At 42.6% G+C, this 23,392-nt stretch overlaps 2 protein-coding genes across 2 annotated transcripts in view; one reads left to right on the forward strand and one right to left on the reverse strand.

Annotated features, from left to right (window-relative positions):
• NUP88 (nucleoporin 88) overlaps positions 1 to 7,966 on the reverse strand; it is a 19,954-nt gene extending 11,988 nt beyond the window's left edge. Inside the window, exons 1-8 of the mRNA XM_087717250.1 lie at positions 7,589 to 7,966; positions 5,158 to 5,327; positions 4,087 to 4,212; positions 3,443 to 3,529; positions 3,148 to 3,324; positions 2,242 to 2,428; positions 724 to 874; positions 1 to 46 (exon numbers count right to left, since the gene is read on the reverse strand). The exon at positions 1 to 46 is cut by the window's left edge and continues 53 nt beyond it. Of these exons, the coding sequence (XP_087573376.1) occupies positions 1 to 46; positions 724 to 874; positions 2,242 to 2,428; positions 3,148 to 3,324; positions 3,443 to 3,529; positions 4,087 to 4,212; positions 5,158 to 5,327; positions 7,589 to 7,846 (1,202 nt within the window). The 5' untranslated portion in view covers positions 7,847 to 7,966. The remainder of the gene's footprint in view (positions 47 to 723; positions 875 to 2,241; positions 2,429 to 3,147; positions 3,325 to 3,442; positions 3,530 to 4,086; positions 4,213 to 5,157; positions 5,328 to 7,588) is intronic.
• A 3,531-nt stretch (positions 7,967 to 11,497) lies between these two features.
• On the forward strand, positions 11,498 to 23,246 carry RPAIN (RPA interacting protein). The gene is made up of 7 exons (XM_014061368.2): positions 11,498 to 11,619; positions 12,948 to 13,133; positions 15,208 to 15,262; positions 16,616 to 16,730; positions 18,769 to 18,832; positions 21,708 to 21,839; positions 22,900 to 23,246. Exons 1-7 carry the CDS (start codon positions 11,542 to 11,544, stop codon positions 22,927 to 22,929), a joined length of 660 nt encoding a protein of 219 aa, XP_013916843.2. The 5' UTR covers positions 11,498 to 11,541; the 3' UTR covers positions 22,930 to 23,246.
• Positions 23,247 to 23,392: the final 146 nt, after the last annotated feature.

The raw sequence follows: 23,392 nt of genomic DNA on the forward strand, positions 1-23,392 counted from the left end.
ACACCAGCATCATGTGTGCAGTGGTAGCGAGAAGAGCATTTGGGATCTGAGAAACAAGCATGGTTGGTGTTATTTGATGACCAAATTGACACAAGACAGATTTCACACCACATGTACATGATATGAGTTTTCTTTTTTAAAAATGGAAATCTGCCAGGTTTCTTATATGAAGCAGTCCCATCATCTCCCAACACTTCAGTTGCTCATGATTATACAGTAAAACAACTTGAAAAATAAGGCAAGGGATTTACAAAAACAATTTTGCTTTGACTATATCTAAAAAACTTTTGACATAATTGGAATAGGAAATTATTAGCCTCTCCGATTATTTGCCATTACTGCTCAAAACATGAACTGTATAAATAGATATTTGCCTTATATCTTTACATACTATACTTCTTTCAGTGACTCACAACACAATGCTGTGCTTCTCTACTTAAACAATCTACTGCGTTCAACTAAGCCACATTGTTGTATAAGAATATCATTTCAAAGTCACATTTGCAACTCTCCTTTTATTTAATTGTCTCAATTGTTCTATAAGGTCATCCAGCCAAAATTAGAATTAACAAGGATTTTAAACTTCTCTGTGCCTGGTATAATGCTAGAGATTTCCAGATGTGTATTTTTTAAAAATTGTTATATAAAAGGCAGGTTTATCAGATATTAAATGGAAAGGTGAAAGAGAACAAATATAAGGGAAGTAATGATTCGTGTTCTTACCTCTGTGCAATTTCATTGGACAGGAGAAATCTGATTCTATAGGTTCTTCTCCTTCTCTGGAAGCTAGTCTCAGAGCAAGTTCCAATTCAACACACTCAAACACATAGAGTGATGGAATGAGGTCAGCTCGGGAATCCCAAGACTTGACAGACTACAAGGAAAATGGAATGATTATATTAACATTTTTCAAGTCATGATTCCCTTGAGACACATTGAGTTAATACAATAGCATGTAGTCTTATATACTACTTTACAGCACTATCTGGGCAGTTTACAATATAAGCATTATTTGTATGTTGCCTCCAACAATCTGGGACCTCATTTTGCCCATCTCAGAAGGTTGGAAGGATGAGTCAATCTTGAGCCAGTTAGGAACAGAGCTCGGCCGTCCCAAGCTCCATTTTTGCTGGTAGAGGCACTGTGGGCCAGTCCTTTGCTGTTTCCAGGTCAGCCTTGCGGGCCAAACCTAAGCACCCTACGGGCCAGATCCAACCTGTGGGTCGGGGAGGGGGTGACACACCCAAGCTCCACTTTTGTGGACAGAGGGCTGCAGGAGGCCATTGCACCTGAAAATAGAGCTCTGGACACGCCCACTGGACAAGACCCCCACCCCACCCTCCTAGGTCAAATACAACCCTGATGTGGCCCTCAATGAAATCGAGTTTGACATTTCTGACTTAGAAGAATTATTCCATGGACATGGAGTAGAACTGCATTGAGTGGCACCCATTTTAACTTCAATCAGTTTAAATGTCTGTCAAGGATACATTCTCCCCTTTCCAGCAGTCTCTTCAATGGTTAGGATAAAACATATTTCTTGAGTAGAGATCACACATTTCAAACTGTTTGTGTTTGAAATCAACTCTGCACAGCAATATAACTGTAAGGTAGTGATGAAAAACACTGGAGAAAGCAGAAGCTACTTCCCAGTCCCTCAATCTTCTATCTAGTTTCCCTAGAAGGGAAGACTTTAGCATATTATTTAAACCTGGGTGAACAGATTAAGAAAGAGGGTGACAGGAGAGTTTCTAAATTATTCTAATGCCTCTCTGAAAGACATCCAAATGTCAAAATTATGAAACTAAAAGTCATCCATTTTATTACTGAATTACAGCAGTGAAAAGAGCTGGGGAGCAATATGCAACCTATGGGCTGGCTACTCACAATCACTAGAAGGTTATATTGTTTTATTATACTTCAAAATAACATGCAAGATCACTATAAGAAATCTGGAAATACAGCAAATGACCTCTTCTGCAGTCAGATGCCTAAAAATACAAATGTTTTAAGGGTTTTATATTCAGGGAATTTAACCCTCTAGCTCAGGTTGTTTCTGGAAAAAAGCTATTTTGGGGGTACTCAGGTATGGATCTGTTCTATTGATTAAAATCTGATGCTTTCTTCTGAACAATGTTAGAGCTTGCTGCATGCAGAACATTTTGTTTTACCATTGAACTAGAGATTCCTCCCATATATCAACACTTTTTCTCAAAAATGCAAACTGTAGCAGTAACATACCATCTGTTCATCATCATCTTCTCCCTCTAGTACCACACAATGATAAAGCATCCCTGATTCAGTAGCAATCACTAAGATGTTAGGAACACAGGGAAGGCAGAGAACTGCACAAGCATCGTAGCCATAATTGTCTTCAGCTGCAGGATACATCAGCAATGGGCCCAGCAGCTTGCCAAGATTACTGGTGCTGGAATAACAATTTCAAGACAAGTGGGAAGCTGTTTCATAGTATTAACTTTTATCATCATTGTCCTGCCAAATAAACAAAACTAACTGCTTCATAAAGAAACTTTTCACTGTTTGCTGCAGAAACTACCAGGAGCTACGAATGTTCCATGGTCTTGCATATTTAATATTTATTCTGAGAACAAAAAAATCTTATATTTTATAAACATTTAATGTAATGTCACTCCTAGAAGTGATCACTTGAGCCACACTTCAGAGAAGTGACTTAGCGCTAAGCACTTCTAGGGACAGACTGGAAAATACTTAAGATACTTCCTTCTTTAAATAAATCAAATGTAATTAACCAGACTTTCTAGGTGTCAAAATATTATTCCTTTATTCATAGCCATGAATAAATCCTCCATGTGCAAATTTGCCTTGCATCGCCTGCAAACCCTCTTGACTCTCCCATCAGTTTCATCGTAATGCCAATGAGAGAATATTTCAAAAGCTAATGGAAAACCTTGCCAAAACTGGAATACTCAAAACATATTGAGGCACTGTACCAGTGACAGAATATAAAATGCATTATTTAGAAGCAATTGACTTCCATTCAGCCTTTTAAAACAATTTTATTTTCCATTCAGTGCCTTTATAACCTCCTATATTAAAAAACGTACGCTCTAGTGCAGATAGGCAAGCAGAATGCCACTAAGTGATCTTTCTCAACCAAGCCTTTACCTGTGCAAGAGATTAATGTAGATCAGAAACGTCTCTCCATTTTCATACAGGATATACATAGGATATGCCAGCACATCCTCTTTCTGTCTCTGTCCAGTTACATTCTTAGGAAGTACCGCTAGAGGTCCAAAGTCAAATGCCACTGCAGTCTCTCCTATCAATGCTGTATATGTTCTCCTGAAGCAGAAAAGGCAGACAGAGACTTTAGTCTGCAGTGACTCTAAACACAGATCCAGTTTCCAGATAAACAAAGAAGAGCTGAGCATGCCTGGAGAGGAGGAAGATTCAATCTTACCCCTTATTAAGTCTCAATGTTTCCTCATCAGCATCTGAAAGAGTTATCATTTTCACAGGTGTCTGGGGTGAACTCAAACTATAAATTCTATTAAACAAAGAAAAGTTTTTAATCAACAAAAAAGCACATGATTATTTCTTCACACTGAATAACTGTAAGTGTATATTTCAACTATGGTAAATAATTTTCCATATTGGTTGGGGCTTTTTGTTGTTGGCAGCAGCAGCAAAAGTATCCATACCAGTGGTGGGATTCAACTTTTTTTACTACCGGTTCTGTGGGCATGGCTTGGTGGTGTGGTGTCGCTTGATGGGCGTGGCTTGGTGGAAGGAGAAGGATACTATAAAATATCTATTCACTCCCCACTCCAGGAGAAGGTTTCTGCAAAATCCCCATTCCCTCCAAATCAGCTGGGACTTGGAAGGTAGAGAATAGATGTGGCGGGGCCAGTCAAAGGTGGTATTTACGGGTTCTCCGAACTACTCAAAATTTTTGCTACTGGTTCTCCAGAACTGGTCAGAACTTGCTGAATACCACCTCTGATCCATACAAAACCAGAGATAGCCTTGTTGCGATCTGTTTTTATGTTTCTTTGGCGTTATAACTCTCTTAAATACAATTGATTCAGAACAAGAAAAGGTTACCTTATTGTGTTGTCGGATGTTAATAGCACAACATGAGGCTCCAGAGTCTCACTGGGGTACCAAGCAGCATGCTTCAGGGTCAGAGATGATGAACTGGTGAAGAACCTTTCAGCAATAGGTATAGTGCTGCAAAACACATGTCTGCATTTCAGCCACAAAAGATCTACCATTCAATCACCTGTTCCAATGCTTTAACCAGCAGCTTACATCTTTACAATGACTATGCTATGAAAAGATTTATCTACTGACTTTTGCAGGCCAACCTGCTAATTCTATATCTCTGCTATGTCAGAGATAGAATTAGAATGACTTGATATTTTTCGGGCTGCTTTCCCAGTTAACCCCTATTCCAAATTCTCCCCGCAACCTCAATTTAATGCTCCCTCCCAAGCCCAGTCCCAAACTGCTTTCCAGAACATTTTCATGAGAAATTCTCTCCAAATGTTTCTACACACCTGCTTTTTCATTGAAATCTTTAGCATCTACCTCCATACTGTAAGTAGGTATAACTGAAATGATGGCGCATTTCCAAAGCAAAGTTCCCTATGATGATCCAGATAAAGCAAGGCAAACGTAGCACAATAAGATACAGCACTCCAAGGTCTGAAATATCCACAGCTGGACTTTAGGTCAAGTCTAACAAGGGTTATCCTCACTAACCTTCAGGCACCTGTTTGAAGCAATCTGAACTACTGCTTTTCATAATGCAAATCAGCAACGTTCACAGAAGGAGTCAAAAAAGAAAAGATAGCAGTGGCCAAAACAACATAATCCAATCACTGCCTTTGTATACCTATGTGATGTCAGGAGGGGAATGGATTGCACTACTTCATCTCCAGTCTTGTCAGTTTGATTCCCACCTTGGAGATGCTATTAAATAACCTGCATAACTGAAAAGGGTCTCTTTAAATATTGGACAGGAGAACATTGGCAAACAAACTTCTATCCAGTGGCACCACTACATTATAACAATAATCTTGAGGCACTCAACATGATAGAAAAAGAGAATTGATAAAGCAATCTTAGGTGATTCTAAAGCTGATAATCAAGATGAATGGAAATTCTACATACCTACAATTAATGGTTGATTTCCCACCTTCAAATTCAGAATTCTTTCCCCAACGTTTAGGTAACTCCAACACCATTAATCCTTTTGTTCCTAAGAGAGCTACATGCTGTTGCAAAGGACTTAAAACAGTTTGATACACTTCAAAGAAGGGTGAATTTATGCAGAGAAGAATCTAAAAAGAAAAACAATGTGCAAAGTCACAAACCACAATCTACAAAACATAATAACTGTGTTCACACAAAACAAAGCTTCTTAGTCATAGTATTGCTAGTAACTGCCAATGTTTAAGGATCAGTCTGCAAATAGATTCATAACTACAATACATGACTATGAAGTTGGCAGTCACAAGCAAAAGGAATAATTTATTCTTCCAGCTGACACAGATGTGTGATGTATAGTCCTTGGACACTATAGAAAACAATTCCTGGTTTGTCAATGAAGGTTTACACTGTCTCTATTTATGTACCACTTTGGATTCTCCCTGTTTAGCAAAAACCAAACTGCATTTCTCTGACTCGTCAACTTACGTAAAATACAAACAGAAAAAAATTACAGGAAAAAAATCTCATAGACTTTTTGGAGGCTATATTGCTTCACACCACAGGCAAGATCAAGCGTTCACATTACCATTTTTTTCATGCATCTTCAATCAATCTACCTATCAACTAACTAATATTTATACTATTTTTCATCTAATTGATGAGTTACCCCATAACAAAGTTCAAAGGAAGGGCAATTGTTAATAGTTTTAATAACATTTTAAAACCTATTTGTTGGGTTTTTTAAGTATTGTACGCTTCCCAGGGATCACTCTCTTGTGAGATGGGCAGCTATACAAATACAAATAAATCAAATGTTGCAAAAACAAGCCATGTCAGAATTTGCATTATGAGAAGGTGACCTTAAATGCTAAGAATCACCTCAGACATAAAATAAAATAATATTTAGTATAATTTAAGGGATCTGTGAAAGTTTGTAGACCTTAACTTTGGTGCCAAACAAGGAGTTCAAGAACAATTGTAGTCAGGCTTTCTCTTACAGATGCCACTTGTTTGTCTACACACTTTCTTCACTGAATGCCCTCATTTTCCCATGGAAAACTGAATTGTTCTGATTCAACCCAAATTTACACATTTTGGGGGAGCAAAAATGTTGTCTGTGTGGCTGTGTGCATGAGATAAATACAGCCTAAGAGAGGTAGGGGGGGATGCTCCTTCTACACAGGTGATGCACAAAGTTTACAGACATATTCATACATACGGACTTCATACATACAGACATCAGCAACAGAATGGTCAACGCCAGGAATGCTCTACTACCTGACTCTGTTGTTACATCCTTAAACCCTCACAGCTTCAATCTTAAACTGTCTACCGTGGACCTCACCCCATTCCTTACAGGTCTGTAAAGGGGGTGTGCATAATCGCACCAGCATGTCTACCGACCCTGTCCCCATTTATTTCTACTCATTTCTTTCGTTCATGTCCATGTTTATAAGATCTGGCTATCCCGTCAGGCCTGGGGATAAAGATTTTAATCCGCCCCACCCGAATGTTGAATGAAAGTTGTGTTTTATTGTTTATTTTTTTATTCACGTACTGTCTTATGTTTTGTCTTGCACACCCCCTCCCATGAATTGTAAGCCGCCCTGAGTCCCCTCAGGGAAAAGGGCGGCCTATAAATAATAAATAAAATCTAAAATCTAAATAAAAATCTTATACCTGCTATCTTCTACATGTTTGACAAACTAAATAAATGAAAATACATATACCTTCCTTGCGATTGGGAATTTTTTTTTTAGATAAAAAAAATCAATGCTCAAAGTTAATAAACAGCCTTGCAAAGGGATAAGCAGTAGGTGTATAAAATGCTTTTGGAATTAACAAAAGGCACGAATTCTGCAATTTAAAAGACAAATCTTATCCTCATTTCTTTTCGTTTCCTTGTGTCCATGTTCATACTCATACCTGCTATCTTGTACATGTTTGACAAACTAATAAATAAATAAAATAAAATATTCCTTCCTAGGCAAAGGTAGGGTTCCCACAAGGTGAAGCTGGAATTCTTGCAGATCTACTGCTATAAGTATGCAGGTTTCCCCCACTTTTTTAAACAGAAGATGGAGATGACATTGGAACAAGCCTTCCAAGAGGGTTTTTTTAGGCTTAGCGTCATTATTTATTTATTTATTTTTATTTGTTTTCTTTATATTTTATTTTATTTTTCAATAAGTGCAAGGAAACAAGTGTGAAAAACACATGAAAAAATGGCACAAATAAATGGGCAGAATAAGCAAAACATAGCCATAAACACACAAAAAGAGTACATGTGAATGGGACAGTAGGACATCGACACCATCGCTATGAAGGGGAGCCTCCGTGACTTGGCCTTCCCCCTCTAAGAACCAGGAGACTCGCTCAAGAAACGCCCCACCTGGTATGAGGCCAAACTGTCCGGGTCGTCGCCAAGATGCCTCAGGCTGAGGACGCAGAAGGCGGCACGTTCTCGGTCCCACAGGAAGAGTTCTCCGCCGATGCCAAACATCAGATCCCACGGGAGGACTGGCCTGGTTTGCTCCGTCTCCGGCCCGGCTTCAGAGGCCTGCTCCTTCAGGCGATTCAGCACGGCATGGCGAGGCAGTTCGGCCCACCAATGGTCTCCTAAACCCGGCGACACAGCCGCCGCCGCCATGGTTACTTCAGCGAAGCGAGTTGGAACGTCGGTCGCTTAATTAGGCGGCTAAACGGATCTTGCCTGGCTACCTCAGACTGCAGAACTACAGCTCCCGGCGTGCATTTCGACGGCAACCATAGAGTAGACCCATAGAGTCAAAAGTTGCTTGGCGGGTTTTCACTCTTCTCTCCGCCCTCCGGTTAGAAGTGAATCCGAGAAGTTATGGGAGTTTTTCCTCCATCCAGTCCTGCAAAGGGGAAATATATTATTAAGAAATATAGTTTTAAGGTGCTGGCTTGGAAAGCAGGAAACTGTCAATTCTAGGCCTCCCTTGGCCATTGCTAGAAATCCAAGCATTCCCCAGCGTCAGACATACCTTATTGGCATGTAATCAAGTATCTGTAATAGTAAATTAACAGATGTTAACAGATTAACAGAGTTGGAAGGGACCTTATAGGTCATCTAGTCCAACCCCCTCCCCTCAAGCAGGAGACCCTACACCATTTCTGACAGATGGCAGTCCATAATGTTTTTTAATTTTCTTGAAAGCCTCCAGTGATGAAGCTCCTACAACTTCCGAAGGAAACTCTTCCATTGGATGATTGTTTTCACTGTCAGAAAGTTCCTTCTTATTTCTAGGTTGAATCTCTCCTTGTTCAGTTTCCATCAATTATATAGCAATAGCAGTAGACTTATATACCGCTTCATAGGGCTTTCAGCCCTCTCTAAGCGGTTTACAGAGAGTCAGCATATTGCCCCCAACAATCTGGGTCCTCATTTTACCCACCTCGGAAGGATGGAAGGCTGAGTCAACCCTGAGCCGGTGAGATTTGAACCGCTGAACTGCTGATCTAGCAGTAGCCTGCAGTGCTGCATTTAACCACTGCGCCACCTTGGCTCTTGCTATTATTCCTTTTCCAGTCTTCAGGTGCTTTGGAAAATAGCTTGACCCACTCCTCTGTGGCAGCCCCTCAAACATTGGCATGAAAGCTGTCCAGGTGTATGGATGTGTCACTTCTCAGCCCACTCCACTTGCCCTCATTGAGAGCAAAAGAGGAAGCAGGAGTAATAGATACACAGGTAGTCCTCAATTTACAACCACAATTTAGCCCAAAATTTATATTGGTAAGCAAGACATTTGTTAAGTGAATTTTGCTCCATTGTACTTTTCTGGCCACAGTTGTTAAGAGAATCATTGCAGTTGTTAAGTTAGCAACACGTTAAGTAAACCTGTCTTCTTCCCCATTGACTTTGCTCATAGGAAAGTTGCAAAAGGTGATCACATGATCTCAGGAACTGTCATAAATATCAACCAGTTGCCAAGCATCTGAATCAGGTGACCATGGGGATACTGCAACAGTTTTAAGTGTGAAAAATGATCATAGGACATTTTTCAATGCTGTTGTAACTTTGGTCACTAAATGAACTGTTGTAAGTTGAGGACTATCAATATTCATTGCTTTAAATTGACCAAAATATATAAAAGGCAAGATAAAAATCTAAATAAGAACCTTGGGAAGAACTTGATATATATGAAGGCCAACGCCAGCCAGCAGCTGTGATTTAACTCTGGGCCCAGCCCAACACTAGTTCATTTTACTTGGTATAATGAATCAACAATCACACTGAGCAAGGAAAGTGGATTTTCACACTTATTTTTGTGCAGAAGTAAAGAAAGGTACACTAGTCCAAACCAAGTGCTTTTGCTGAAATTCAAGCAGCTTTTTTTATGAACATACACGCACATCAACATTTCCTCACATTTCGTCACTTGTTCCTGATTTATTGAAGTCATGCAATTTAGTCTAAAATCCCATAATAAGCTCATGAAGTGCACTTAATTACCTAACTTCTCCACCCTCTGGGTGTACTAAGAATGCTGCAAATTACCTTTGCTTGTTCTAGTAATGTGCTCACTTACAAAATTCTTCAGCACGGTTACAAAGCCACATCTTGCCAACTATATTGACCCTAGTTACATATGAAGCTCTGGTAGTCAGCTCCCTTAGCTCTTTGCTAACAGATACCAAAGTGCATGCTGATTGTCTGCTAATTTCAGTGAAAGCACAAATAAAGTAATCAAAATGAAGGTGCTTTGCTTGAAATTAATTCATGGCTCACTTGCAAAAGCTCCTTTTGTTAATAGATTAATAGACCAGGCCCTGATCACATTGTTGTGAACAGATAATAGTAATAAAAGGGAGGTGTCCTGTTGTTGAAAGAAATGTCCTTTTGGGTTCAGCTCCAAGTGGGGAAGAAGACACTGGAGACATGGAGGCTGCTTGGAAAGATGGTTTATTGTTGGACAGGGCCACATGGCTTGAGCCCTGACCAGAAAAGGTGATCACATGTTTCAATGTAGGTGAAGAAGAAGTGAAAGGCTGAGGAAGGGGCTTGCTAGGCTTTTTATACCCTGTTCAGTCCCACCTCTCTGTTTCCTGTTCCTGTGTAATAAATGTATTCTGACTGGTTGTCAGACTCCCATGGTGCCATGCAGGGGGCTACTCTCTAGGCTGTGATGAGTTCTCAGATGCCATGTGGAGAGTTGAGTAATATCCCTTCCCCCTACAGCTGCAGTGAGGAGAAGTCTTTATTATGTAAAGTGGGCTAGCTTGGCCATCTTAATGGCCCATTAGCTGGGGATGGGCAGAAAGCTATAGGCAACTATTGTCTTTTAAAACATTTTCTTTTCACATCCAGAGAAATATTCTGCCTTTTCAATATTTCCTAGGATATTTCATTTTTCTGGGAGAGGGCTGGATGATAACTTCCCACACTGTCTTTTGGTATCTTAGCACTTCTCTGTCTGCTAGCCATCTCTTTCTCAAGTTGGTAATTCCAGGTGTATTTGAACTCTAAACCAATTTTACCCAATAACTACAGGTGATGGAATTTGTCAAATGCATTGAAAAGTACCCATTAAAGAATGACTGGGCGAGGGAAGGTTTTTTGAGTGAGCAATTCAAAAGGATGAGATATGCATGGCACCCACTTTCTGGAACATCATCCCCACTTCAATGGGAAAGAGTAATGGAACAGTAATGACAAGTAATGTTGTTTGTCACACTGTTAGATCAGCAAATATATGCTCAGCTACTACTACTATACAATTTAAGGCAGTATATACATCATATTCCTGCCTCCAATGTCCCCCATAATGCCATGAGTTGGCATGGTAGAAGGGGCATTACTAGCCTAGGAGTTGACCTTGATTTGATAGCATATAATCAAAGAGCATTACCAGACCCTGGGAACAAAATCTGTAACTTTTCCCACTGCATCTAACCATATCACAGTGCCACGACAGCATTTTTTTCTCCCTAGCCCAGAAAAGGAAGAGGGGAAGAGAGACCTAAAATTGGAGAACAATTAGAAGGGCAGCAAAGAGAACACCCTTCGCGGCATGTTTCGTATCCCTCCAACACGGGCTTGGAAAAAAAAACCCGTTCTTTTGCAGTCGTTTTGCCTTGCAAACTAATAATATTCGCGTCTACACGAACTCTAATTCCCATCATGCACCAGAAACATTGTGACTGCCATAGCAAGCCAGGGAAGCCAGGGGTTTCCCATCATGCAACGGGCGCCGAGGTTCTTTGCTTGACTCCATTTCCCGGCATGCTTTAGTTAGGATGGATGGCAGTGGCGGAGCTTGGCAGGTAAATCCAACGGCTAAGCCCCGCCCATGTTTGTTTTGCCGCGGGAGTGGAGGAGCCATGGCGGGCTTGGTGCCGCGGCACCAGGCTCTTTACAAGGGTTTCCGGACCCCGCCGTGGAAAGAGACTTTCCGGCAGGTAAGCAGATCAAACTTCTGCCCTCTCCTCCCTTCCCGTCCTTGGAACGCTGGAGGCGCCAAAGATCCAAGGTTGGAACGCGAACGGGCAATTCCGCCGCCAAATTGGTAGTAGACTCCCGACGAAGACCCGCGTCCAATTCGGAAGAGTACCTGGGATGCTGGCTTTCCTGGGAGGGAGACCCCTAGAAAGTAGTGAGAGCGACCTCTTGAGCAAAGAATGCTTGCAGTTCATTCGGATTAATGCCAGGCTCGTTAGATTCCTTTTCGCGAATTGCGCCCACGCCCCTCTTAAACCTTAATTCGTAATAATCACTGCATTTCAAATTCAGGGGTGAAAAAAGTTTAATTGCATTTCAAATTCAATGATGAAAAAAAATAAGGCTCCACATTTAGGCAAGAAAAACAAAATGCACAGGTATAGTATAGGTGATAACTTGATCAATGGTAGTAACTGTGAGAGGGATCTTGGAGTCCTAGTGGACAATCACTTAAATGTGAGCCAGCAGTGTGCGGCAGCTGCAAAAAAGCCAGCACAGCTCTAGACTGCATAATCAAGATCACGTGAAGTGTTAATACCACTTTATAATGCCTTGGTAAGGCCACACTTGGAATACTGCATTCAGTTTTGGTTGCCACAATGTAAAAAAGATGTGGAGACTCTAGAAAGAGTGCAGAGAAGAGCAACAAAGATGATTAGGGGACCGGAAGTCAAAACATATGAAGAACAGCTGCAGGAACTGAGTATGTTTAGTTTAAGAGAAAGAAGGACTACGGGAGACATGATAGCAGTGTTCCGATATCTCAGGGGCTGCCACAAAGAAGGAGGGAGTCAAGCTATTCTCCAAAGCACCTGAAGGCAGGACAAGAAGCAATGGATGGAAACTAATCAACGAGAAAAGCAACCTAGAACTAAGAAGAAATTTCCTGAGAGTTAGAACAATCGGTGGAACAACTTGCCTCCAGAAGGTGTGAATGCTCCAACACTGGACATTTTTAAGAAGAGGTTGGACATTTGCCTGAAATGGTATCGGTTTCTTGCCTGAACAGGTGGTTGGACTAGAACAGGGGTAGCCAAACCCCAGTCCGTGGACTGGCACTGGGCCACAGCATGCCAGTAACTGGGCCACACAAACAAGTGAAGCCCCATCCATGGTATACAGGCAACATGCAAAACCACACCCCCTCCAGTTTGCGGAAAAATCTCCATGGAACCAATCCCTGGTGCGCACTAGACTGGAAGACCTCCAAGTTCCCTTCCAACTCCGTTATTCTATTCTAGCTCAGGGCTTACTGCTGATATGAAGTTATTTTTCTTTCTTTCTTTAGCGCTGTGTGGATAGACTGAAAAGTAGTCGGGCCAAGTTGCTTGAAAGATATCGTCAAGTGGGAGAAAATGGAGCGAGTAGACCAAATAAAGCTTTGCTGGTACAGGAGGTGATGGAAGTTGAGTGGAAAGCTTTGCATTCTGTGGATTCTCAGCTACCCTCTCTCAGAAAACAAGATTCCTCCCAGGTTAGTGCCATATGAAGAAGTTTGGGAGGTGTGTGTGTGTGTGTCAGGACATAGGTCTGGTGTCCATGTTCTTAAAGCAGTTTCTCAACTTTAGTAATTTCAAGTGTGGACTTCAACTCCCAGAACTCCTCAGCCAGGCTGGCTAAGAAATTCTGAGTGTTGAAGTTCACAGATCTTCAAGCTGTCGAGAAACACTGCTTTAAAGGGATCAATAGTCTTTTCTGATGTCATCATGCAATGGTAGGGCCAAAAACCAGGCACAAAATTTCAAGATGTAATTATCGTACTTGCAAATCTGGCCACATCTGTTCAGATATGACTTATTCAAAAGTTTATTTTTATTTCATATTGGTTTGAAAAGGTGGTTTAGGACTGGAAAGAAAGTCCTATTCTTTCTTGAATAGCAATTTATCGGAATGTTTAACATATATGTTTTTCTTATTAAGCAAAAAGGAAACACTTCTGTGGTTACTTGTAGAAATTAACTTTGCATATGAGGCTTTTAAAATAATTTTAAAAACAATTTCAAGATCATTTGAAAAAATAAGTGGGATATGAATAGAAATACAATTTATTTTTAATATTTTATAATAGTTTATATTTTATTATAATTTATTTGTTGTGAGCTGCTCAGAGTCATTGAGAATCAGATAGCATATGCATGTAATACATTATTATTTTGAAAATCCAAAAATAAATTTTGAAGCAGTTATAACAGGAAAAAAATGGGTGGAAAAAATGAATGCTCAATTGGCATGTAAAACCTTGTATTACTTATAGAAAAGCTGTGTTAGAAACACACTTTCTTTTTTTAAAAAACCACATATCATTCTACCATTGCCAAAATGCATTATCACAATAATTCTGAGCTTGACCTAAAAGTATACCTTAGAACAGAGGTCCCCAACCTGTGGGCCGCGCCCTATTCGCAACTAGACTGTGAGAGGAGGGCCGGCACATGCGTGGGCACAGCCTGACTCACACCTGCGGGGGGCGCTGGCACTCACAGCTCCATTCGCACAAGCGGAAAGCTCACAGCCCCACTTATGTGGGCACCGGTACTCGTAGTCGCACACGGACAAACATGGGCACCAGTATTTGCAGCCCCACTTGTGCGAGCATGCACACCTACCCTTCACACAAAATTATCTCCCCCCTCAACAGCCCCTTGCCTCCCCCCCCCCTGCCCTGGGCCTTGGAAATTTTAGGGAACAGTGCCTTAGGGGAGGCCAAAATGCCTTCCAGCTTCTTGAATGATGGACCTGATGTTATAAAGCAGTGGAAAGGTTTTTACTTAGAACTCACCCTTGTGTTCTGAGAAATGTTTAGTAGATAGAGCCTAATGTATGTAGTTCACTACTATGGAAGGGTACTGGGCAAACATCTGTTTCCAGTCTTGATTTTGGAGACAGTATGCAGCCAAGAAATTAAAAGAGGCTTGCTCCTGGGGAGGAAAGCTATGGCAAATCTAGACAGCATACTAAAAAGCAGAGACATCACCCTGCCAACAAAAGTGTGTCTAGTCAAGGCTATGGTTTTCCCAGTTGCAATGTATGGCTGTGAAAGTTGGACCATAAGGAAGGCTGAATGCCAAAGAATGGAGGCCTTTGAACTATGGTGCTGCAGAAGATTCCTGCGAGTCCCTTGTACTGCAAGGCAATTAAACCGGTTACTCCTAGAGGAGATCAACCCTGACTGCTCTTTAGAAGGCCAGATCCTGAAGATGAAACTCAAATACTTTGGCCACCTAATGAGAAGGAAGGACTCCCTGGAGAAGAGCCTAATGCTGGGAAAGATTGAGGGCAAAAGAAGAAGGGGACGACAGAGAATGAGGTGGCTGGATGGAGTCACTGAAGCAGTAGCCGTGAGCTTAAATGGACTTGAGGATGGTAGAGGACAGGAAGGCCTGGAGGAATGTTATCCATGAGGTCGGGTTGTGTCAGACATGACTTCACAACTAACAACAACAACTGTATGAAATGGAAGCAGTCCTAAGTGTGTCTCTCTCACATATACCATTTCCCTTCCTTAAATATTAGGACTAGAACATTTAATTTGATGTTTTTCTCTTTAGATACTTGAAGAACTGGCTGTATTGGATGAAATCCAGCAGGAACTGATCTTGCAAGGTATCCAGGCTTATTTTGCTGCTTTAATTAATGCTTTTATTAAAGGACAGTGCATAAATTTCCACAAAGGCAAGCAGGGTCAGCCAGGAGTTTTCTAGGGAATCTCAGGGCTATACGTCCTTCAGCAGTGCAGTTTGTAAACTATTGATAAAAAGTGTGAATTAGAATGTGATGATGGAAATGTGTGATCAGCTCAAAATTAGAAACACCTGCATCTTATAATGTACTTGATTCAAAGGCAGGGAAGAAAAGTTTCAATTTCCATAGGAATGAAATATATTGACCCAGAGAAGGCACTGTCAGTTAAATTACTTCTAATATGTCAGGAGGGAAGGGGGGGAAAACAAGGTACATTTAAAATTAACAAAAACATGAAATAAAGTGAAGAAAATTGGATATATTTCAGTTCAATATAGTTGAAATGTCAGATTGGGGAGATCCAGATTCAATTCTACTCCTAGAAGCTAAGTAAATGACTTTATAGTGGCCATTTTGCCTTCCCCCAACCACAATCACAATATTGCTATTACAACTAAAGAAATGGAATACTGTATACTATATTTTTGGGACTATAAGATGCACCAATATTTTGAAAAGGTAAATTTTTTTTAAAAAGTTTTTGTACTCTGCAGGGCTCCCAAACCCTCTGCACGCCTCGTTTTTTCTGAAAAATGGGACATGCAGAGAGTTTGAGAGCCCTGGGGGCTTGGGGAGACGACGACGACGGCGAGGAGCAAAAAATGGCCTGGTTTTTTTTGCAAAACACGGCATGCATAGGCTTTGGGAGGCTTGTATAGTGCTTCTGGGGGCTGGGGGGAGCAAAACCAAGCAAAGAACGGCCTGTTTTCCACTTGTTTTTACCCTCCCCAGCCCTCAGGAGCATTTTGTAGGCTGAAAATCTGGGCACGTCCATTTTTGCAAAAAAAAGCTAGATGCGTGTGGTTGGGTTTCAGGAGGCCAAAAATGCTATATTCAGTGTATAAGACGCACCCAGATTTTCATCCTATTGGGGGGGGGGGGAATATGGTGTGTGTGTGTATATCTCTATCGATCGATTGATTGCCTGAAATCCCTGAGGAAAACTGGAATAGAAAGCTAACAGATATATTTATTTTTATCCTACCTATTTTCATAAATAACTCAATATGACCAACATACCTAATACTCCTTCTTCCTCCTGTTTTCCCCGGTACAGTAACCCTGTGAGGTAGGTTGGATGGGGTCATATTCACCAGAAAGTGGCTCAAAATCCAGGTTTCTAAAGCGAAGAATTTTCAGCTCCATGAGGCTACTAGGAATTAAACTCAGTTTAAAAGAGATTTAACCAATTAACAGCAATGCTCTCCTTTGCAGAACAGCTGGCCATAGAGGAGTATGAGCAAAGCCTGAAGTTTGAGGAGGAATGCCTTAAGGCAATGCTCGAAGGCTTAGACGCAGAACGCCATATCATCTGTCCTGTCTGTCGAAGGTGAATCATTTCTGCTTGGTACCAGGCCACGTGTTTATTTATTTACTTATGCATTTAAATTCTGCCTTTGTTGTTTTTAGGAATAACTCAAGGTAGAGAATGTGTATGGAAATTCTCAGTCATCCAGATCGTGGTTGCCCCAAAGTTGCTTTTTCAAAAGGCAGCTGGACTTTGTTTCTCCTTGAAGAACTGAAAAAGCTTCTTGGATGAGAAGTGAAACATCTTCAAGGAAAAACAAAGTCCAGTTGCCTTTTGAAAAAGCACCTTTGGATCAACATGGAGAACATACGTAATACTCCTTCTTATTTTCCCCACAACATCCTGAGAAGTGTGTTGGGCTGAGAGTGACTGGCCCTAATTGATGCAGCCAACCTTCACACCTAGAATGGGACTAAAAACCCCAATCTCCTAGTTTCCTAAACCAACTCCTTGACCGCTACTCCAACATTGGACTACTGTTTCAGTTGCAGGTTCAGCTTCATTTTGTGCAAGTTCTTTTTATGCAGACATTTTCTTTCTTCCATCTTCAGAGATAAGCAGAGTCAAAAAAATTGGATTTCCTTTCTTGCACCCTGAAGTAAGGATGATTTTCTTAACTAGTGGAATTTGTAGTGTAATGTGGCAGTGTGGAGGGCTCTATATTCAGGACTGCAGAAAGTGCTTTTCACTCTTCCTCCTTTCTGATTTTCCTTGTCATGCTGTTCAATCAGTTATTTATAACTTAAATAACTAACTTTTGCAGATCATTTCAACATATTCACTTTGTCGGGGCTCCAAGTAGTAGATCCATAGCAAGCAAACTCAGAGGCAGGTAGATTCCTCAAAGAATAGCTTTATTGTATATATTATATTGGCACAGATCTGGTGAAAACCGACTCTTCCCACGATTTTCACCTAATTAAAAGTAAAAGTTTGTCACATACCCAAAACAATCAGTCACCTAGTCCAATAACAATAGTGTCTGGTTGCCTGTGATATCACTCCTCCTTTCGGTGACAAGGTGTGAGAATGCGTGGCACGACATAACCGCGAATGTCAAAAGCGTGCCGACAAAACCGTGGCGCTAAAACCGCGATGTCAAAAGCGCGGAGACGAATGAGCGCCGACAACAGCGCGCCGACAGAAGCGCGATTTAAGTTAAGGTAAGGTTTAGGGTTAGGGTTAGGTTTAGGGTTATGTTATAGCGCGGTTCTGTCGGCGCGCTGTTGTCGGCGCGCTTCAGCGCTCATTCGTCTCCGCGGTTTTGACGGCGCAGTTTTGTCACCGTGGTTTAGTCACACGCGCTTTTGACATACGCGCATTTGTGGTGGAACCGTGAGAATGTGCTTGGTTCCCAAGGGAAAGTATTTTATTTTGGCTACAAAGTCCCAGCTATCTCAAATCCCCCCCTCCCTATCCCTCAGCTCCAGTGTGGCAACACTGAAGCTGCAAGATGGCCCCGGTCAGGTCAGCTTCATGGTTGACCCTCTTCTTGCTGACCACTATTTTATTTGTGTTGCTTGACCAGGAAAAGATTTTGTTCTTAGTTTTATATCCCGTAGCTGGTTTCAACATCTGCAAATCCCAATTTCTCAGCTGTTGTGACTTGTGAATAGGCTACTATTCATTATGCACCAACTATGGCTTAGCTAGACATCAGAACCCACCTAGAGAAAAGCAGTTAGACTGAAAGCAATTCAGAAATATTCAAACATGCCTGTTTTCTTTTTATGGATACATATAAGAATATACATATAAGAAATGCTTTCTTCAGTCATTTGACCCTCCTACTTGTAGACTTACGTAGTAGAGATTCATGGCATTTTTTAGCTACCCAGTTTCTGCAGAATATATAAATTGGACCCTACAATTGTTTTTGAGATGTCAAGTTTTAAATAATTTTTCAAGGTAGTATAGTAGCAGAATGCTTTTCTGATTCAGTTAATCAGTTGATGGCTTTTCACTTTCCTTCTCGTTTGATCCCCATGTGCAATGCCTTCGAGGGCAATCTAGACGAATTACTTTTCACTTTCATCATTGCAATTGTCTCTTCATCTAGGAACAATCTCAGTGTGATGAGTAACATGGTTGCATGCCAATGTGGACTCTGCATCAATAGCCTGGTAAGCAAATGTCAAGGAATGCCAGTATTTAAGCTTCTGCTTTGCATACGTATGTTTGTTGGTTTGATCGCTTCTCCCTCACTTAAACATATTTAGATATAAAATTGATGAAAACGAGATCTTTCACAGTCTGATCCCCTGGAGGCCCAGCTAGCCAGCTAAGTACATATTATGATCCCAGCCAAGTGATTTCTACTTTACAGCAAATCAACTTACTGTGATCTGTGAATCTTCTATGTCAAGAATGGTCATTCTTCACTGACCAGTTTGTGTGAATGTGTGTGTGTGTAGGAAAAGGATTGATTTCTTAAGCCCTTTTCCTGTTGGGTATCTTTTTCCTCCAGTTTCTGAGGCAGTACTGTGATGTTGGCCTATACTAGTTGTTGAGGGACATGAACAGGATGTGCTAATGATGCTGTATTAGGTGGCCTTTGGTCCAATCTAGGATTTATTATCAACTGAAATTACCCCAAAAATGAAATACAGGAGGTTTTCAACTTTGTTCAGTCACCATTTGAAGTTTCAGTGGCACTGAATGAAGAGACTTACAACTGATCCCTAGTTCTGGCCTTTGCAGTGCTTCTGAGGTCGTGTGATTAAAATACAGGTACTAGGAGCCTACTTTCACTTACAGCCACAGGATTGGTTCAATCTCCCCCCCCCCCCCCCGGCCTTTTGGCTCTCTGCACTCCATAGTCCATGCTGCCCTGGTGGATCTTTGCCATCTTTTTATCCCATGGCTTACCAAGGATGCCCAGCCTGGTCCTTCATAAGAGAGCTGCTGGCCGCACAAGGCTTTCTTCCATAGGTCACCCAAGGCAATTTCCTCCGGATGCCTGGGGAAGATGCCCTCATATGGCCAGTAGCTGCCTTGTGAAGGGGCCAGGCCAAGCATGCCTTGTCAGTAGGAAGAAGACAGTGAAGGTCAGCAACGCTCTCAGAATTTAGAGCAGTGAGAGCAGCTGGCGCTTGCTGGGCAGCTGTTTACCCTGCCGGGCATTGCTAGATGGCGGCTTCATGCTGGGCAGCACTTACACCATTCTGCTGCAGCTTCCTGGGGTGGGTAAGGATTCCAGCGGCAGCTGAAGCTTTGCACTGTGCCTCAGGGGCTTCTTGAAAGCCCTCTAGTCATGGCACATCAGGAAGCCCCTGTATCGTAGCATGGGAAGCATCTCAGAGTTGCGCAATTCTGCAGGGCGGCCAAAAAAGACAGACATGAAAGGGGAGGCATTTGGGGGGGGAAGTTGAAGGGAAGGCAGTCCCTTGCCTGGGAAAACTAAGACTCAGGGCTAGAAGTGACCAAGCCCGGAATGGCTCTGATTGAGGTTGGTCCAGTGGTAGGATTCAATTTTTTTTACTACCAGTTCTGTGGGCATGGCATGGCTTGGTGGGCATGGCAAGGGAAGGTTACTGTAAAATCCCCCGTGGCACGACAAAACCGCGCTACGCAAAATAGCGGAGATTAAATCGCGTCGCTAAAGTCGCGACGTCATCACCGCGCGTCATCACCGCGGGGACAACAGCGCGGCGACAGAAGAGCGTTCTTTGCCTCCAAAGGTAGCCCTCCTCCTCCAGCTGACAGCGGCAGCGGGCACGGGGCAAAGCGGGCTGCCCAGCAGCAGCAGCCTGCGGGAAGGGTCCAACACAGCCACGGGGGGCAGCAGGAAGCCCGTGGGGGGCCCGAGCAGGGCCGCCAATGCTGGCGGCGGAGGAGGACGCAGCAGCGGCGGCGGCTGAGGCTCTCCCGGGGCCGGCGAAGCGGGCTTGCCCGGCAGAGGCAGGCCGCCCTCTTCTTCCTCAACAACATCTCCTTGGATGGGCAGCTGCCACCACCGGGCAAGCCCGCTTCGCCGGCCCCGGGAGAGCCTCAGCCGCCGCTGCCGCCCACCCTGCCTCTTCCTCCGGGGGAGGCGCCGGCAGCGGAGGCCGCCCGTCCAAGGAGATGTTGTTGAGGAAGAAGAGGGCAGCCTGCCTCCGCCCGGCAAGCCCGCTTCGCCGGCCCGGGAGAGCCTCAGCCACCGCCGCTGCCGCGTCCTCCTCCGCTTCCTGCTGCCCCCCGCGGCTGAGCTGGACCCTTCCCGCGGGCTGCTGCTGCTGGGCAGCCCGCTTTGCCCCGTGCCCGCTGCCACTGTCAGCTGGAGGAGGAGGGCTACCTTTGGAGGCAAAGAACGAAGCACGTAAAACGCCCTTCTGTCACCGCGCTGTTGTCGCGGCGGTAGGTTTTTTTTTCTTAGCGCTTCAGACGCCGCGGATTTGCCTCCGCACTTATGTCGGCGCGGATAAGGGCATCGCGGTTTTGTGGTGGAACCAAATCCCCATTTCCTCCCGATCAGCTGGGACTTGGGAGGCAGAGAATAGATGGGGGCGGGGCCAGTAAGAAGTGGTATTTACCAGTTCTCTGAATTACTCAAAATTTCCACTACCGTTTCTCCAGAACTGGTCAGAACCTGCTGAATACCACCTCTGGGTTGGTTCTTGGCTAATGACTAATGGAATTCACTTAGCTATCGCTAAGCAATGTGGTTGCAGTTTACGAATGCATTGCTTAGCAATGGGAATTCCAGTCCCAGTTGGGGTTGGAGGACTACCTGTGAAATAAAAAAACAGAAGACGCTGCCTTCATGTCCTGCTTGTGAGCTGAGCTTTCCATAGCATCTGGCTCGCCATAGTAGAAAGCAAAATGCTTTATTAGGGGGGCCTTCAGCATTATTGAGAGCTGTTCTTAGAAAGTTATGAATGCAAGATGGCATCAAATTTAAAACCAGTACTCTCTACATGTGTATATAACAAGAAAAGGAGGGATTGGGGCTAATTGGCAACTGGACAAGCAACAGCTTGATTCATCAATATAGAAATTTGACTTTTCTCTTTTAAGGGGATGACTGAGGAAAAGCTCCAGTTGCTCTTAGAAGAAGGCCTGATGGAACACAGCCAAAATTGTCAGCACTGTCCTGAATTCACTGTAACTAATATGATGGAAGAAGCTAATCTTCTTATGAGCTGTCAGGTAATCTTATGAGCTGTCAGTATCCAAATTTAGTGAGAATATTGCACTGACAATTCACTCCAATAATTTTCCCCCAAGAATTTTTTACCACAAAAATCAGAAGCACTTGTTTCTTATACACAATATTATGAACCCAATGCTAATGTCACCCTCTTGAAAAGCAAAGATGTCCTTGAGCCGAGCTCAAATATTTGTGGCTGCATCCATGCAGCTTTCTTGGTTCACCCGAGAAAATACCTGAAATCAGTGATGGTTACTTTTTTCATGTTTTTATTCTGTTTAAAGATTTTGACTAAAAAGTAAAAGGTTTTCTTTTTAAAGTGGAACAGAAAGCAGAATAACTAGCTTAAGTGTTCTGTAAAGTATCCCAGTTTTGCAAGTAGTGGCTACAAAGAATGCTTTCCTTACTCATAACCATTAGAGCAGTGTTTCTCAACCTTGGCGACCCCAGTTGGCTGAGGAATTCTGGGAGTTGAAGTCCACAGGATCTAAAGTCACCAAGGTTGAGAAACACTGCATTAGAGGGAGACAAACCCTCTAGAGCAAGGGTGTCAAACTCGATTTTATTGAGGGCCACATCAGGGATGTAGTTGGTCTTGGGGGACTGGGGTGGGCGTGGTAAGCTTGATGTCACTCGTGTCAGGGGTGTCTGTGGTGGCTCAAGTGTTCTGCCAGCGAGACAGGCTATCGAGCTCCATTTTCGGCTGCAACGACCTCCTGCAACCCTCTGCCAGCGAAAATGGAGCTCGTGGGGACCAAGCTCCGTTTTAACTGGCAGAGGCACTGCAGCCCAGTCCTTCATTGTTTCCAAGGTGGCCCCTTGGGCCAGGTCTAAGCACCCTGTGGGCTGGATCTGGCCCCCGGGCCTTGAGTTTGACACCCCTGTTCTAGGGGGAAGTGCCATAGCTTTTCAAACTTAGAAGATATGTTTAAAAGGTTACATAATGTTGCTCAATGGGAAAGAGCTATAGCTATATTTAAATACACATAAGCACTTTGTGAATGAATCAGGGCTTTATTTAAGAAACAATAACTTGCATTTATTTCCTTTTGCTTCTAGGCTTGTGATTCCTGGACAGTGATTTTTTAATTCCATCTGTATAGCCCTATAGTATTGTAGAAAGACAATGCTGTCTCCCCCTCCTTCTTTAGAAGGGTGTGTATGTATATAATACGATGTATATAAGTACAAAATGTCCTTTATTTTTATTTTTTAAATTGAACTGGATCTATGCTATTTTTGTTTTCTGACGTGTTGTGATGAATAAACTCCTTTTATGATAAGAACTGGGGATTATAGGTTTGGAGCAGGCATTTCTGGTTGCAGCACTTTCGTGTACAAATTCTTGGAAATTTTGATCCAAATTGCGTGTACTTTCATCAGGGGATTAAAGGAATTGCAATGTGTGATGCACCTATTTTGCAAAGAATATTTGCTAGAATCCAACTGGTGAAATTTGTGCTTAAAGGAGGTCAGATAACAGGAGAGGATGGATATATTTCATTCGTGGACATGTCTATAAAGGCCAGGACCAACAATTGTACAATTAAGA

This window comes from Thamnophis sirtalis, unplaced genomic scaffold (genome assembly GCF_051295495.1).
Source record: "Thamnophis sirtalis isolate CommonGarterSnake01/CBP01778 unplaced genomic scaffold, rThaSir2_p1.2 scaffold_6, whole genome shotgun sequence".
NCBI lineage: Eukaryota > Metazoa > Chordata > Lepidosauria > Squamata > Natricidae > Thamnophis > Thamnophis sirtalis.